Here is a 13,316-nt window from a genome sequence, read left to right as displayed (position 1 = left end):
GAATTAATGTAGACAACTTTTGCAAGGTTTTTTTTATCATCATAAAATGAATCTGGTCTCAGAAATACTCATACATAAACCTCAAGATCAAGCTTTCCTGAGGGATGCTTTATATCTAAAATGAGTTACCATTAATGGGAAGGTTTCTTCTCAGCTCTCCAAGTTCTTCTTTGGTGAGTTCGATGCCCATGTTTCCTAGTAAGCTGTCCAGGTCTCTGATATTTACCATCTCTCCTTAAGGAAAGAGAGATAAATATGAAATTCTTACTAATTCTAAAATGTTTCATTTATTTTGCCTATGTATTATCGATTTTTGGGGGGAGGATAGGAATATTCAAGACCCCTGGAACCTATATAAATTTATGCAGACATTCAATATGATTAGAATTAAGCTCACTTCCTTTAAACTGTTTTGGAGGAATAAACATACACACCATAAGTTTCTAAAAGGAACAGTGCATTATTCTTAATATTATACAGTTTTCAGTGTATTATTCTTATGAAAGAAATAGGCAGTTCTAGTGAAATGAGAAAATTACTATGGTTGAAGTAAGAACACATGGGTTTGAATATTGTTCTCTACTATTTAGTACCTACTGGAATGTAGGTAAACAACACAACTTCTTGGGAGTCCCACTTTTCTGGTATATGAGGTGAAGGTGATCCTATCTGTCCCATAGAGCTTCTGTGAGTATAAAGTAACATATGTGAAAATACTTAGAACTCTGTCAGCCATACAGAGGTGCTTGACACACTTTAATAACTACCTCTGTGACAAAAGTAGGGTTGGTTTCCCTTTTTAACTCTAACTGGATTCACTGCCTATGCTCACCAAAATCACTGAATGACTATCCTCTTGTTCTGCATTTCATAACTAACCTCAAGCAATAAATTCTATTTCTTCTTTAGGAAAGTTTATTAAAATTCATATCAATATGGCCAAGGTAAATAAACCAAAACTAGAAAACATCTGCCAAGATAAAATAATTTAAATTATATTGGATCCACACATTGGAGAGTAGCAGAACTCCTTATCAAATGATTAGGAAATAAGATACTAGGAGACAATTTGAGAGTTAATGTATCATCCATCTTACCTTTGAAAGTTTCAAAACCAGCTAAGATTTCACTATGATGCACCTTTGCTATTAGCTAAAGATAAGGCAAAATTCCATTCACAGAGAAATGGAATACATGAGATGGTTTAAGTTTCATAAACAAGCACTTTTCTGATTTGCCTTATAGATTAGGAATATCCATCTCCATAAAAATATGAAAGCTAGATCAAATTCTTTTCACCCTTGAAGCAACATTCTGTCATGTTGAAATATATTGCACAGGTAAAAGATTTTAAATTCTACTAATGTATTTTTCTTTTTCATATTTCCTTTCTCCTATGAACTTCCCTGGTGGCTCAGACGGTAAAGCATCTGCCTACAATGCGGGAGACCCGGGTTCGATCCCTGGGTCGGGAAGATCCTCTGGAGAAGGAAATGGCAACTCACTCCAGTACTCTTGCCTGGACAATCCCATGGATGGAGGAGCCTGATAAGCTACAGTCCATGGGGTTGCAAAGAGTCAGACATAACTGAGTGACTTCATTTTTTTTCTCCTGTGAAATTTTTTCCTATTCAAGTCATAGAATGTATATCACTCAAAGGGAAAAAAATTTTCAAAAACTACTTTTACAAAGCAAACTTGAACATCTGACATTAAATAATAAACTAGAGGGTTGAAAGACCAAAGGATGACATAGGAAAGCTCCTTTCCTCTTTCTTTTTCACCCTCATTTGATCAGAAAAGGACAGGAAAAGTCTACTTTATGGCTTGAAAGTGAAAGTCACTCAGTCATGTCCAACTCTTTGCGATCCCACGGACTATATAGTCCATGGAATTCTCCAGGCCAGAATACTGGAGTGGGTACCCTTTCCCTTCTCCAGGGGATCTTCCCAACCCAGGGACTGAACTCAGGTCTCCCACATTGCAGGCAGATTCTTTACCAGCTAAGCCACAAGGGAAGCCCAAGAATACTGGAGTGGGTAGCCTATCCGCTCTCCAGTGGATCTTCCCGACTCAAGAATTGAACTGGAGTCTCCTGCATTGCACACAGATTCCTTACCAACTGAGCTATCAGGGAAGCCCCATACTTTATGGTTAAGAAACTGCAACTTAGAGAACGAGAGATAAAGATATACCTTTCTTTTTTAACCTATCTTTATCTATTTCTCTTTCTCTCTTCCTCCCTCCCTTCCTCCCATCCTCCTTTCCTCCCTCCTTTCACCTCTCTCTTTCTAAAGAAAGTAGGTTTAAGTGTTTTTGCTGCCAAATGCCCCATCCCTATCTAAAGTGAGTGAAAGTGAAGTCGCTCAGTCGTGTCTGACTCTTTCCACCAAGCTCCTCCGTCCATGGGATTCTCCAGGCAAGAATACTGGAGTGAGTTGCCATTTCCTTCCCTATCTAAGTCTACCCCCAACTCTTCTCTCTAAGTCAAACCTTGAAAGGAGGCAAAATAGAAGATATGTTGTGGGATGGGAGCGAGGGTATAAAAAAATTAAGGAGTACTTGTGTCTTGCTTCCTTGGAACTCTGTAATGTTGCCATCTTATAGGGTGCCCAGACAGTAATGCCATTGTCAGATATTGTGTTATGGTGTGTTTAGGCAGAGAGAGGGCTGGAAATACCCCTTTGCCCGCTTTGGCTTTTGGAATGATATGGAAGATATTCAGCTATTCCACATACTCCTAGTGAGTCAGAGATAGAAGTGAGTGGGCCACCAAATCCAGGGAAATATAATGCTTAACAGAGGCTATGAGATAGACAGCACAGGCTGGGGACTGACAGAACACTTACTTGAGATTTAAACGACCTCATCAACAATGAGCCTAAAGCTCAGCCAAGTTAGTGAAGGAAGGACCATAGAACCTTGACTTTGCTAAGAAAACAGACCACAGGTTCCTTAAGCAGTGGACTTCAGCAGGAAAGGTCACCAGGCATGTTCAGGACTCATGAAATATGAGACATTGTGAAAGAGGCTATCAAGAACCCAGAGGACAACACAAGGTCTGGCTACCCTCCTCTACCACCAGGAGGCTATACAAGCTTTTTCTTTCTTTTTTTTTGAAATTTGGAAGTAATTTTATTATTTCCATAATTCTCTTGCCAAATTAATTAGATACTGTGGGCCAAATGCGTAGTCAAAAATCATCAGATTAATGCAAATGACATTTTATATATAAAATTAGATAGGAGACTTTTAGAGCTTTTAAAATTTAATCTGAAAGGTATTTCTGAAAATAGTTCTTTATTTCAAAGTTAAACATGTTATTTATTTATTTATTTATTTATTTATTTATTTATTTATTTTTAGCGGGATACCTTTATGAGGGGAAGGGGAGAAAGGCTTGAAAAACTGAGGATTTCCTAAAATAAACTAGGTCAACTAAAAAGACATCTTTTGCTTTAAACCAGAATGAACTGAATTACTTTTAGGTGGCCAATTTAAGTCCTGCCCTCTCACCTTCCACTGTCTTCAGCCCCACTCACAGCCAAAATAGAAAGGGGGCTAGGAAGACAATGAAGTCAGTTAGAAAAAATAAAGAACACCACTCTCACTTACTGCACACTAATGTTGGTACTGTATTAAATTTAATCCTGCCATATACACAACCTATTTAAGATTTTTTCTCTTTCTGAATACTTTCCTACTTTCTCCTTCTGTTCCTCTTAGACTCATTTCTGTCTTTTTTATATTTACACTTTAGGCTTATCACTGATTCCAGAGTACCATTAAGTACTGTTCAATTTTGATAGCAAAAACCATGAGTAAATGGTTTGCTAGAATCAATACATTAAAAACTAAATCACAAACATTTTTCCTTTCAAGATAGTTACATCTGGGATTTCCTGGTGGCTCAAATGGTAAAGAATCCACCTGCTATGGAGGAGACCTGGGTTTGAATTCTGGGTCAGGAAGATCCCCTGGAGAAGGGAATATTTTTCTTAACATATCTAATCAGATAAGTATAGATCTAGAAATTACCATATACAAGCCTCATAACAAAACTCTCTCGAAGGAAAATGTTTATCATCCACTGGCAAAGTTTTCAGTTGCTAAACATTTCCTTATCTGTGAGTTGAATTGTCATGTTCCCCTGAATACTTTCAAAGTCACTGGAATCAATTTCCTTTCTTTTGGGAAGTTAGGAAAAGAACCCAGAAGGACATTTAAGAATTATTTAACAGTTTCAACATAAGTACAATATCACTTATACTTATATAGTATCACTCTAATTCAACTATAGATGAGAACAAAGAAATGAAATCTTCATTTAATTACATAGTCTAAAATGGAGTCATGTCTGGTAATCTCTTAGAATCTCAAATCAGATTAGCATGACATGTAGTTATTGTCCATTGAAATTATATACCAGTAGCATTAATGATTATATTAATAGGTAGTATTATTATTATTTTCTCTTGAATTATGAGGCTGGTTGTCTATAAACATACAGTTAGTTGAGTCACTCAGTCGTGTCCGACTCTTTGCAGCCCATGAACCACAGCACGTCAGGTCTCCCTGTCCTTCACCAACTCCCAGAGTTTACCTAAACTCATGTCCATGTCATCTAACCATCTCATCCTCTGTTGTCCTCTTCTCCTCCTGCCTTCAATATTTCCTAACATGAGGGTCTTTTAAAATGAGTCAGCTCTTCGCATCAGGTGGCCAAAATATTGGAATTTCAGCTTCAACATCAGTCCTTTCAATGAACACCCAGGACTGATTTCCTTTAGGATGGACTGGTTGGATCTCCTTGCAGTCCAAGGGACTCTCAAGAGTCTTCTCCAACACCACAGTTCAAAAGCATCAATTCTTCGGTGCTTAACTTTCTTTATAGTCTAACTCTCACATCCATACATGACTACTGGAAAAACCATAGCCTTGACTAGATGGATCTTTGTTGACAAACTAATGTCTCTGCTTTTTAACATGCTATCTAGGTTGGTCGTAACTTTCCTTCCAAGGAGTAAGTGTCTTTTAATTTCATTGCTGCAATCACCAACTGCAGTGATTCTGGAGCCCAAAAAATAAAGTCAGCCACTGTTTCCCCATCTATTTCCCATGAAGTGATGGGACCAGATGCCATGATCTTAGTTTTCTGAATGTTGAACTTTAAGCCAACTTTTCCACTCCTCTTTCACTTTCATCAAGAGGCTCTTTAGTTCTTCTTCACCTTCTGCCATAAAGGTGGTGTCATCTGCATGTCTGAGGTTATTGATATTTCTCCCAACAATCTTGATTTCAGCTTGTGCTTCATCCAGCCCAGCATTTCTCATGATGTACTCTGCATATAAGTTAAATAAGCAGGGTGACAATATACAGCCTTGATGTACTTCTTTTCCTATTTGGAACCAGTCTGTTGTTCCATGTCTAGTTCTAACTATTGCTTCAAATTTGGAAAACTCAGCAGTGGCCACAGGACTGGAAAAGGTCAGTTTTCATTCCAATCCCAAAGAAAGGCAATGCCAAAGAATGCTCAAACTACCACACAATTGCACTCATCTCACATTCTAGTAAAGTAATGCTCAAAATTCTCCAAGCCAGGCTCAGCAATACGTGAACTGTGAACTTCCAGATGTTCAAGCTGGTTTTAGAAAAGGCAGAGGAACCAGAGATCAAATTGCCAACATCCACTGGATCATCGAAAAAACAAGAGAATTCCAGAAAACATCTATTTCTGCTTTATTGACTATGCCAAAGCCTTTGACTGTGTGGATCACAATAAACTGTGGAAAATTCTGAAATAGATAGGAATACCAGACCACCTGACCTGCCTCTTGAGAAACCTATATGGAGGTGAAATCTAAAAACAAAAAAGCATACATTTTATCCTTATATTTACCCTCTAATACTCTGGTGCCCTATCTATAAAATATAGATTATAATACTACCTACCTCATGCATATAATATTAATAAATGCTGGCTACATGAAATGAAGCATGCTATTAGTAAAACCTCTGCAGCATGGAGGACTTCAGTCAAGAAATCGATAGTTTTACTTCAAAAAATACTGAAATTCAAGGAACTTCATTAGGGAAAATATTTTATTAGTTAATAAGTGGCAGGAGTTATAAGGTAATGGTTACATAATTCAGGGCTTCCCTGGTAGCTCAGCTGATAAAGAATCCACCTGCAATGCAAGAGACCCCAGTTCAATTTCTGGCTTGGGAAGATCCCCTGGAGAAGGGAATGGCTACCCACTCCAGTATTCTGGCCTGGAGAATTCCATGGACAGAGGAGCCTGGTGGGCTACAGTTTATGGGGTTGCAAATAAAATATTTTATTAGTTAATAAGGTGGCAGGAGTTATAAGGAGTTAATAAAGTGACGGTTACATAATTCAAAATACTGTTGCAAAACTATGTCTTAAAAGCCCTACTATTTCAGTCTTATTCATCATTTTATTCAGTTCAACTTTCCCATCAGCTGTAAGATAATTTACAAATCACAGAGATCACAATAAAATTCAAAAATGCAATATGAAATTCGTAACTGTGAAACAGCATAAAAAATTAGTTGTCCCATGATTTTCACTACAACTGTATTTCTATAATCCCTCCCAAGATAAAATCATGAAAAAATGAGTATTCAAAATAGTATGTATGTTCTTTTGGTTAATGTACTAAGATATTAAACTCTATTTACAGTATTAGAATGAAAGTTTAAAGATTTAAAAGTATTTTCCTCCAAATCCATCATTTTTATTTGATTTTCTGTCTTCTCTAATCTGCTCTCTTTCACTCAGAGAAGGAAAGAAAACTAAATTTAATGAGTGTCTACCAAACCATGTATTGTGATGGGTGCTTTCATATACCATATCTCAAACTCCTGCTAAGTTATCATGACATTTTTTAACAAAGAAATCGAGCCTCAGAAAAGTTAAAAAATTTTCTAAAGTCTCAAAGTTAGTATGAGAAGGAAAACTATATCTGTCAGATTCCTAAATCAGCACTTACTCCATTCCATTAAATCAACCAGGCTGTGGCGGGGGGTGGAGTTTAGAGTTAATACTGCATCAATACTCTTAAAACTGACAATAACCATACTTAGTCCTTAGTAAGCATTTTCCCTAATCTCCAAATTATTTTCACTTATATTTTTTTGCTTATAAATTATCTTCCCCTTTAATCAAATGCAACTTTAAGAACAAACACCAAGCTTTGTACCTTTTACAACTCCCTTCTACAGAAGCCAGCCCAAGTTTTGCATATATTCAGCTCAATAAACACAGAATACCCTAAATTATCATGAAGGTGGTGCTCAATTAAGGAAAAGGAAATTGCTTAGTATAGGACTGAGTTCTCATAACACATATACCAATTGTCTTCAGGAAACTAGAAAACTAGAATTTTAGGAACTTGAAATCATAAACCAACAATCCCAGTTCCCCTTTGGAAAAAAAAATAATGGAATCTATAATGCCCCAAGTCAGCTAGCCAACTGGCAGACAGTTCTTCAATTCCTCTATCAGAGAAATTCAGTTCTGTTTTCTCTAAAATTATGTCAAGATTATTTATATCATGTCTCTCTTGGGAAAGAGAAAGGACTATAACGAAGATGTTATCACTATACAACATGAAAACGATGTCTATGTATTATCATTATTATGTCCAAAATCTATCCAATTGGCAACGAAGTTTAATATTAGAATTAGAATTTATTTTATTAGGCTTATGTTGAAAAACAGCTTGCATGTGTACAAGCTAAGTTGCTTCAGTTGTGCCTGAATCTTTGCAACCCTATGGACTGTAGCCCATCAGTCTCCTCTGTTCATGGAATTCTCCAGGCAAGAATACTGAAGTGGGTTGCCATGCCCTCCTCAAGGGAATCTTCCTGACCCAGGGATCAAACCCACGTCTCCTGCTGTTTATTGTACTGCAGGTGGATTCTTTACCTCAGAGTCACCAGGGAAGACCAGAAAACAGCTTATTCAACACAAAATTCTAAAAGGAGGCTGAGTCCAAATCTCAGCTCAAATGCCTCCACCTCCAACAGGCATTTCCTAATTGATATAATGCAGCCCTGCCACTCTTAATCCTATTCAGTTCAGTTCAGTCACTCAGTCGTGTCCGACTCTTTGTGACCCCATGAATCACAGCACACCAGGCCTCCCTGTCCATCACCAACTCCCGGAGTTCACTCAAACTCATGTCCATCGAGTTGGTGATGCCATCCAGCCATCTCATCCTCTGTCGTCCCCTTCTCCTCCTGCCCCCAATCCCTCCCATCATCAGAGTCTTCCAATGAGTCAACTCTTCGCATGAGGTGACCAAAGTATTGGAGTTTCAGCTTCAGCATCAGTCCTTCCAATGAACACCCAGGGCTGGTCTCCTTTAGGATGGACTGGTTGGATCCCCTTGCAGTCCAAGGGACTCTCAAGAGCCTTCTCCAACACCACAGTTCAAAAGAATCCTACTATCTTCTTTTTTATAGAAAAAGAAGCACTTACTGCTTTCTGAAATTATCTCATTTTTTGATTACTTTTTCCCCCACCTACTAAGAAAATGAAATCTCCATGAAAGCAAGAACATTGTCTGATTCACCTTCTTTGTTAAAAAGAACACAGTCTGTATCTTCCTTCTGCATCTAAAGAACTCAACAAATGTTAACTAACTAAATGAATTATAGCACTTAAGGCAAGCAATCTAATATAAACCTTTAGATCAATAAATAAACTTTATTTTTGTTGTCCATGATTTCCCTGGTGGCTCAGACGGTAAAGCGTCTGCCTACAATGTGGGAGATCCGGGTTTGATCCCTGGGTTAGGAAGATCCTCTGGAGAAGGAAATGGCAACTCACTCCAGTACTCTTGCCTGGAAAATCCCATGGATGGAGAAGCCTGATAAGCTACAGTCCGTGGGGTCGCAAAGAGTCGGACATGACTGAGCAACTTCACTTGTGTTGTCCAGACTATCTAGAAAGAAAGTCTCCATTGCTGATAATCCTGAGTTCTCTACCTCACTCTTTGCTGCTTAGATCCAGAGCTTGATTTTCTCCTCACTTATCAAAATTGGAATTCTATAGTGAAATACAGGGAAGCCTGGAGTGCTACAATCCATGGGGTCGTAAAGAGTCAGACACCATTCAGTGACTGAACAACAAAGCAAGATACAAAATAGTTTATCATGGTATATTAACTGATAAATCTAAGTAATAATAAAAATAATTAATATATAGAGGGTGGCAATCTAATTACTAGGAAACCGTATAAGAATCAAAGCAAAAGGATCTGTTTTGCTGCCTTTTCATCTTACCTTTAAGAGCCTCCATGGTATCTGTTCGTCTTGTCTGATTTATTTTTCTCTCAGCTACAATAAAAGATAAATATTTAATAATTTATGAACACTGTGGAAGGTTCCAACATTGAATAAATAAATTTTGAAGGTTAAAATTTGTTTTAGAATTTTGCACAATAGACTTTCCAAATGAAATAAAAGTGGAAAAATTAGGACACTTTTCATTTATTTATTGTTTTAAGACAACCATTCTTTATTCATTTATTCATTCAACAACTCAACATTGAAGACACTCTGCCAAGCAGCAGGGCTACAGAGATAAACAGGACATTTTTCATTTACATTAGTAATATGATGGCTTACTAACTTCGGGTCCACTCATTCTTTCTATCCTCCCTCTAAAATATAAATCCTTTTTGAAGTCAATCCCTCTAAAACATAAACCCAAGCAGTCACCAGGTTGCTTTCTGTTATTAGATTTACTTTTCCAGAATTTCATAAAATAGCATCATACTTTAGGTATTATTTTGTGAGTGTCTTCCTTCATTTAGATAATGTTTTGGAGGCTCATCCAGCATGTTTTGTTCATTTGTTGAGCAGCATTTCATTGTTATGAACATACCCCACTTTGTTTATCCCTACATGGGTTGATGGACTGAATAAAGTTGCTATGAATATTCATGTACAAACATTTAATACATATGTATTAATTTCTCCTGGAAAAATAACTAGGAGTGAAGTTGCTGGGTCTTATGGTAAATTTATGTTCAACTTTATGAGAAACTGACATACAGATCTCCACTGTGGTTTGTATACCCTCTAGAAATTGTATGCTCCAAATCTTGCCAATGCTTGGTACTGTCCATCTTTTAATTTTTTTCCTATTCTAATGGATCTTTAGTGTGGTGCCTAATAATGACTTAAATTGCATTTCTCTGATGATTAATAATCCTCAGCATTCCTTCCTGTGGTCATTAGCCATGTAAATATTTTCTTGTGTGAAATATCTGTTCAAATTGAACAGATAAACCAACTTTTATTGATTTGCCTTTTTATTACTGAGTTGTAAGAGTTCTTGATATTCTTGATATTAGTCCTTTGTCATCCATGTTTTACAAATATTTTCTTTCAGTCTATATCTTGCCTTTTCACTTTTTAAAAAAATTTTTATTTTTACTTTATTTTACTTTACAATAGTGTATTGGTTTTGCCATACATTGACATGAATCCACCATGGGTGTACATGCGATCCCAAACATGAACCCCCCTCCCACCTCCCTCCCCATAACATCTCTCTGGGTCATCCCCATGCACCAGCCCCAAGCATGCTGTATCCTGCATCAGACATAGACTGGTGATTTGATTCTTACAAGATAGTATACATGTTTCAATGTCATTCTCCCAAATCATCCCACCCTCTCCCTCTCCCTCTGAATCCAAAAGTTCACTATACACATCTGTGTCTTTTTTGCTGTCTTGCATACAGGGTCATCATTGCCATCTTTCTAAATTCCATAGATATGTGTTAGTATACTGTATTGGTGTTTTTCTTTCTGGCTTACTTCACTCTGTATAATTGGCTCCAGTTTCTTCCATCTCATCAGAACTGATTCAAATGTATTCTTTTTAATGGCTGAGTAATACTCCATTGTGTATATGTACCACTGCTTTCTTATCCATTCATCTGCTGATGGACATCTAGCTTGCTTCCATGTCCTGGCTATTATAAACAGTGCTGCGATGAACATTGGGGTACATGTGTCTCGTTCAATTCTGGTTTCCTCGGTGTGTATGCCCAGCAGTGGGACTGCTGGGTCATAAGGCAGCTCTATTTGCAATTTTTTAAGGAATCTCCACACTGTTCTCCATAGTAGCTGTACTAGTTTGCATTCCCACCAACAGTGTAGGAGGGTTCCCTTTTTTTCACACCCTCTCCAGCATTTATTGCTTGCAGATTTTTGGATCGCAGCCATTCTGACTGGTGTGAAGTGGTACCTCATTGTGGTTTTGATTTGCATTTCTCTAATAATGAGTGATGTTGAGCATCTTTTCATGTGTTTGTTAGCCATCCGTATGTCTTCTTTGGAGAAATGTCTATTTAGTTCTTTGGCCCATTTTTTGATTGGGTTGTTTATTTTTCTGGAATTGAGCTGCAGAAGTTGCTTGTATATTTTTGAGATTAGTTGTTTGTCAGTTGTTTCAGTTGCTATTATTTTCTCCCATTCAGAAGGCTGTCTTTTCACCTTGCTTATATTTTCCTTTGTTGTGCAGAAGCTTTTAATTTTAATTAGATCCCATTTGTTTATTTTTGCTTTTATTTCCAGAATTCTGGGAGGTGGGTCATAGAGGATCCTGCTGTGATTTATGTCTGCGAGTGTTTTGCCTATGTTCTCCTCTAGGAGTTTTATAGTTTCTGGTCTTACATTTAGATCTTTAATTCATTTTGAGTTTATTTTTGTGTGCGGTGTTAGAAAGTGATCTAGTTTCATTCTTTTACAAGTGGCTGACCAGTTTTCCCAGCACCACTTGTTAAAGAGATTGTCTTTACTCCATTGTATATTCTTGCCTCCTTTGTCAAAGATAAGGTGTACATATGTGTGTGGATTTATCTCTGGGCTTTCTATTTTGTTCCATTGATCTATATGTCTGTCTTTGTGCCAGTACCATACTGTCTTGATGACTGTGGCTTTGTAGTAGAGCCTGAAGTCAGGCAGGTTGATTCCTCCAGTTCCATTCTTCTTTCTCAAGATTGCTTTGGCTATTCGAGGTTTTTTGTATTTCCATACAAATCTTGAAATTATTTGTTCTAGTTCTGTGAAAAATATCACTGGTAGCTTGATAGGGATTACATTGAATTTGTAAATTGCTTTGGGTAGTATACTCATTTTCACTATATTAATTCTTCTGATCCATGAACATGGTATATTTCTCCATCTATTAGTGTCCTCTTTGATTTCTTTCATCAGTGTTTTATAGTTTTCTATATATAGGTCTTTAGTTTCTTTAGGTAGATATATTCCTAAGTATTTTATTCTTTTCGTTGCAATGGTGAATGGAATTGTTTCCTTAATTTCTTTTTCTACTTTCTCATTATTCGTGTATAGGAATGCAAGGGATTTCTGTGTGTTGATTTTATACCCGGCAACTTTACTATATTCATTGATTAGCTCTAGTAATTTTCTGGCCAAGTCTTTAGGGTTTTCTATGTAGAGGATCATGTCATCTGCAAACAGTGAGAGTTTTACTTCTTCTTTTCCAATTTGGATTCCTTTTATTTCTTTTTCTGCTCTGATTGCTGTGGCCAAAACTTGATAAATTTAAAAAAATCAAAATCATTCCAAGCATCTTTTCTGACCATAATGCATTAAGATTAGATCTCAATTACAGGAGAAAAACTATTAAAAATTCCAACATATGGAGGATGAACAACGCACTTCTGAATAACCAACAAATCACAGAAGAAATCAAAAAAGAAATCAAAATATGCATAGAAACTAATGAAAATGAAAACACAACAACCCCAAACCTGTGGGACACTATAAAAGCAATGCTAAGAGGAAAGTTCATAGCAATACAGGCATACCTCAAGAAGCAAGAAAAAAGTCAAATAAATAACCTAACTCTACACCTAAAGCAACTAGAAAAGGAAGAAATGGAGAACCCCAGAGTTAGTAGAAGGAAAGAAATCTTAAAAATTAGGGCAGAAATAAATGCAAAAGAAACAAAAGAGACCATAGAAAAAATCAACAAAACCAAAAGCTGGTTCTTTGAAAGGATAATTAAAATTGACAAACCATTAGCCAGACTCATCAAGAAGCAAAGAGAGAAAAATCAAATCAATAAAATTAGAAATGAAAATGGAGAGATCACAACAGACAACACAGAAATACAAAGGATCATAAGAGACTACTATCAGCAATTATATGCCAATAAAATGGACAACGTGGAAGAAATGGACAAATTCTTAGAAAAGTACAATTTTCCAAAACTGAACCAGGAAGAAACAGAAAATCTTAACAGAC

General features: G+C 36.8%; 1 protein-coding gene across 1 annotated transcript in view; it reads right to left on the bottom strand.

Moving 5' to 3' along the window:
* Positions 1-13,316, bottom strand: part of EFCAB3 (EF-hand calcium binding domain 3) — a 493,997-nt gene that overhangs the window by 333,830 nt on the left and 146,851 nt on the right. Inside the window, exons 22-23 of the mRNA XM_069541641.1 lie at positions 9,313-9,366; positions 130-234 (exon numbers count right to left, since the gene is read on the bottom strand). Of these exons, the coding sequence (XP_069397742.1) occupies positions 130-234; positions 9,313-9,366 (159 nt within the window). The remainder of the gene's footprint in view (positions 1-129; positions 235-9,312; positions 9,367-13,316) is intronic.

The sequence above is a fragment of the Ovis canadensis genome, chromosome 11, assembly GCF_042477335.2.
Source record: "Ovis canadensis isolate MfBH-ARS-UI-01 breed Bighorn chromosome 11, ARS-UI_OviCan_v2, whole genome shotgun sequence".
NCBI lineage: Eukaryota > Metazoa > Chordata > Mammalia > Artiodactyla > Bovidae > Ovis > Ovis canadensis.
The sequence above is the reverse complement of the archived record's forward strand: the minus strand, read 5'-3'. Positions and strand labels throughout refer to the sequence as shown.